Source organism: Vollenhovia emeryi, unplaced genomic scaffold (assembly GCF_000949405.1).
Source record: "Vollenhovia emeryi isolate VEMERY1.0 unplaced genomic scaffold, V.emery_V1.0 DF941932.1, whole genome shotgun sequence".
Classification (NCBI taxonomy): domain Eukaryota; kingdom Metazoa; phylum Arthropoda; class Insecta; order Hymenoptera; family Formicidae; genus Vollenhovia; species Vollenhovia emeryi.
In genome coordinates this window covers 1-4,415 of record NW_011964434.1, presented here as the reverse complement: position 1 = coordinate 4,415, position 4,415 = coordinate 1, and the positions used below count along the sequence as shown (strand labels likewise).

Here is a 4,415-nt window from a genome sequence, read left to right as displayed (position 1 = left end):
TGACGTAAATACCCCTAACAAGGCATGCCGTCGTTGGGCCTAGACAGGTCCAACAAAGAAAAATTTCAAGTGGAATTTCCTGTGCAGGCCCTGAATAAGCACTGACGTGAATGCCCCTAGCAAGGCCTTCCATCGTTAGGCCTTTTTTTGTTTACCCGGTGGAAACCCTCATGGGCCGTCACCCCGCTCCCGCTGGGACGGAGGAGGTGGTGTGTGGGACTCGTCTCCCTGGCACTTGGGCAATTGACGACCCAAGGCCAGTAGTGTAACGGAGACGCCTACCGCACTAAAACCACCGGGGGTGGACTTCTCTGTGCTTTCTGGGGCCACCCGGGAATTGCAACGCATGACTTCCGGGTGGCCCCGCGCCGCACGTGACTTCGCGCCCATCTCGCGGTACTTAAACTCCCGCGCGGCCCTTAAAAGGGCCTTTCTCCTCCTTTCATTGGAAATGCGGCGGGGGTGCCACCAGGCCTCCCGCCGCGCCCCCTAGTTGTCTTTTTAGGGGGGCGGGTGAGCCAAGGGTCTCCAGTCCTTGACCCACCCTAACTTGATCCCATCTCGCTTCCTTATTCTTCTCCTCCTCCCCTTTTAGTCGCCTTTTACGACAGGCAGGGGCTACCCCGGGGCTATTCGATAGCGGCACCCGTACGCTTGGAAAAAATGGGATCATCCCTCTATGCATCTTGTATTGGTGTTCGCTAGCCTTCATGTGTCGGCCGGCCTCTCCTATGCTTGCAAGAGGCATGGCTATCCTTTACGGACTGCCACTTTCCTCTCTATCTCCAGGGTCTTAAGTGGGCCGGCAGTCGTCGCGCTCCTCTCCCTCTCTGCTGTCCTTGCGCGGCCCCCGCTCCTCCTCGTTGCGAATTAGCTGGAGGGTTTGCCTCTCCCCTCCTAATCCGCTCCGTCTCCTCCTTCTGCCGCAGAACGTGTTCACAGAAGGAGGAGAACGCATCCCAATTTCCCTCCTCGTCTGTTACCGCCTCTACGACGGCTCGGGGCGTGGGATCACGCCCGATTTTGTCAGTGAGGACCCGGCGCATCTCTGCCCATTCCGGGCACACCTCTAGGGTGTGTTGCGCCGAGTCCTCTTTGCCTCCGCAGTGATGGCACCGCGCGTCCGGCTCGCGCCCTATCCTATGCAGGTACTCACCGAAGCATCCATGCCCAGTGAGTACCTGCGTCGTCCTATAGGACGATCTGGCCCACTGGCGATCTATCCAGTCATCGAGACGAGGGAGGATGGCGTTTATCGTGCGCTTGCCGAAAGTGTTAGGCTTTGTGAGCCACACGCGCCATTCCTCCCTCGTCGCCCTCTTCGCCTGGAGTCCGAGGAGCCTCCGCGTTCCCGCCGTGACCGGAATGCCCCGCTCCCTCAGCTCTCTGGTGCGCCGATATGCCTCCGCATACGCGGCTGCCACCAGCTCGAGTGGGGGCATCCCGGCCAACAGCGTGGCCGCCGCGTGGGATACCGTACGGTACCCCCTTATGGCCCTAATGGCCGCCGTTGGGCATTTCTGAGTACGGCCTTGGCCTTCCTACTCTTCCGGAGGGTCTCTGCCCACACGGGGGCACCGTACAATGCCATGGACGTTATAACATTGACGTAGAGACGTCTCGTCCTCCCACGCGGCCCGCCCAGGTCCCAACCTGGGCATTAAACGCGATAACGCGTTGCCTGCCTTGTCCAACCTGGGCGCCAGTCTCGCGAAATGCTCCTCGAACTTCCAGCGCTCATCTATGTGGAGGCCCAGATACTTTATCTGGGCCCCCACCTTGATGTCCACTCCATCCACCGTTATCTGGGTCTCGGGTGGCGGACCGGCTGATCCATCATGAAAGAAGACCGCCTCTGTCTTCTTGGCCGCCACCCGTAGACCCAGCGCACCGATGGCCCGCACCACGCAGGCCACCGCCACGTTGGCGACTGCCTTCACCTCCTTCCAGTCCTCCCCACCGGCCAGCACCAGCGTGTCGTCCGCATAACACACCAGGGTGCTGCCGGCGGGGAGTGCGACGCGTAGCACGCTATCGTATGCAATGTCCCACAGGAGTGGTCCCAGGACCGACCCCTACGGGACACCGCAACCCGCTCTCCATGAACGGGGCTCTCCCTCCCTGTCTAGGCAGGTGATCGTCCTCTACCATTCTGGTAATTCGCGATCACTCTGCCCAGATACCCCGGCACTTCTAGCCCCCTCAGGGCGGCCTTGATCTCCTCGTGGGGGATGGAGTTGAAGGCGTTCGCGATATCCAGCGCGACCGCCAGCACGACTCCTCCATCCCCCATTATTTGGTCCGAGAGGGCGCGGACGCATTTGATTGCGTCAATCGTAGAGCGCCCCTCTCGGAAGCCAAATTGCCGCTCTGATAGCCCTGGTCCCACATGTTCTACATGAGCCATGAGGCGAGCTGCAACCACCCTCTCAAATAGTTTGCCCACCTCATTTATGAGGCAGATGGGCCTATAGCCAGCGGGTGTGTCCGCTGGTTTGCCTTCTTTGGGGAGAAGCACCAGGCTCGACCTCTTCCACAGCCCCAAGAAGATACCCTCCTTTAGGCAGAGGGTAAACAAACCCTCCAGCCTTCCGGAGAGCTCTCCCAGGGCTGCCTTCCAGGCCACACCGGGTATCCCATCTGGCCCGGGTGCCTTGCCCGCCTTGAGCTTCCTTGCGGCGCGAATCAATTCCGCACCGCAGACGTTTAGCTTCTCTGTCCAAGGCTGGTGCTCCTCCCCCATTGCCACCTCTCTTGAAGGAGCCCTGTTCGAGTCCCCCGCCGGAAAGAGGGTCTCCACTACCTCGTCAAGAAAACCCGGTTGCATCGTTTCAACCGCAGGGAGCGCCCCAGTGCTCAGCTTGTTCATCACAAGCTTATAGGGGCGCCCTCACGGGTCTGTGTCCAGGGACCGGATCATCTCATCCCATGCCGCCTCTTTGGCCTTTCGGATAGCCGACTTAAGCTCCTGTCGCTTTTGTCGGTTCTCCTCCAGGAGACGGTCCAGCTCCTCCCCAGGAGTGTTCCGCCTCCGCCTCGCCCTCTGAACAGCCCTCCTGGCAGCCACTGAGGAGCGCCTCACCTCGGCAATCTCCTCCGACCACCGAGAGCTACTAGATAAAGGGGAGCTGACTTGTCCGCCATCTTGGAGCCCAAACGTTTGACTTCGACAAATGCATTTCGGCACAAGATATGAATTTCTTGTTCTAAATTTATTGTTAATAAAATCCAAATTACGTTTTTGTTTTTGGAAAGCTATATTTTTAATTAATTATTAAAGCTATATTATTAATTTAATTTGTAAATAAATAAAAATATAGCTTTCCAAAAACAAAGACGTAATTTGAATTTTATTAACAATTAATTTAGAACAAGAAATTCATATCTTGTGCCGAAATGCATTTGTTAAAGTCAAACGTTTGGGCTCCAAGATGGCGGACGAGTCAGCTCCCCTTTATCTAGTAGCTCTAGCTCGTCCCCGGTCGGGGGGTTTACTACTCCCCCCTTGGTTAGTCTCAGGGAAATATCCACCGGCAGCCGACCGTGTCCCATACACACGCAGACACACTGCCGCTCTCCTGCCCATCCCCTGCCCCTCCCCATGCCTGGCCGCACGCCCCAGCAACGGGACGTCGGCCCCAGACACAGGGATTGACAGGTTCACGACAAGAGAACGGGTGTTGGCCGGCAGGCGTGCCGACCAACTCCTCGGACAACCGGGCCCCGCCTGGGAATAAGTTCCAGCGGCCCCGGCGGTCCCCAGGCGATCGGGCCCCGCCTCGGAATACGTCCGAGCGGTCCCGATCCCCGTCTATCTTCCGGCCCACCCGGCAACCTGAGCCACGCTCAGTCTGTTGCCAGGGTCCGGCCCCTGCCCCTGGAAGAAACGGACCACGTCCGAGACAACCGCGGGGAGGCCACGGCTTCCCGTCCACCCAACTGCCCGAGCCACGCTTGGTTGTGCAGCTAGGGCCGGGCTCTCCCCCGTCCCCGGAACAGGACCACGTCCAGCCCAGTGACGGAGGAGCCTTGACCCCCACTCTCCTGCCGGAACACCGACGTGCAATGGAGCAGTGAGTGTCCTCCACCTCTTGACACCCCGACCGCCTGCCGGAGCACCGACGTGCAGGGTGCTTTCCAGCAATGTACAGAGGCGACACTGTGTAACACAGTGTACGAATTGTACGACCCCAGTGCTTTCCAATTACGACACAAGTCGACACAAGCGTACACAGCTAAAATGGGGTGCTTTCCAGCAACTACACAGGCGACACTGTGTAACACAGTGTACGACCCAGTGCTTTCCAACTACGACACAAGTCGACACAGTCGAACTTAGCTTTTTAGCTGTGTACGCTTGTGTCAACCTGTGTCGTAGTTGAAAAGCACTGGGTCGTACACTGTGTTACACAGTG

The 4,415-nt window shown here is 58.4% G+C and overlaps 2 protein-coding genes across 2 annotated transcripts; both read right to left on the bottom strand.

Annotated features, from left to right (window-relative positions):
• Positions 1-373: 373 nt before the first annotated feature.
• On the bottom strand, positions 374-1,442 carry LOC105570740. Its single transcript, XM_012028180.1, has one exon. The coding sequence runs from the start codon at positions 1,440-1,442 to the stop codon at positions 780-782; it is 663 nt and encodes a 220-aa protein (XP_011883570.1). The 3' UTR covers positions 374-779.
• A 99-nt stretch (positions 1,443-1,541) lies between these two features.
• LOC105570741 lies at positions 1,542-2,103 on the bottom strand. The gene is made up of 2 exons (XM_012028181.1): positions 2,093-2,103; positions 1,542-2,001 (listed from the first exon to the last, which is right to left on the bottom strand). The coding sequence occupies exons 1-2, from the start codon at positions 2,101-2,103 to the stop codon at positions 1,542-1,544; spliced, it is 471 nt and encodes a 156-aa protein (XP_011883571.1).
• Between the last annotated feature and the right edge of the window lie 2,312 nt (positions 2,104-4,415).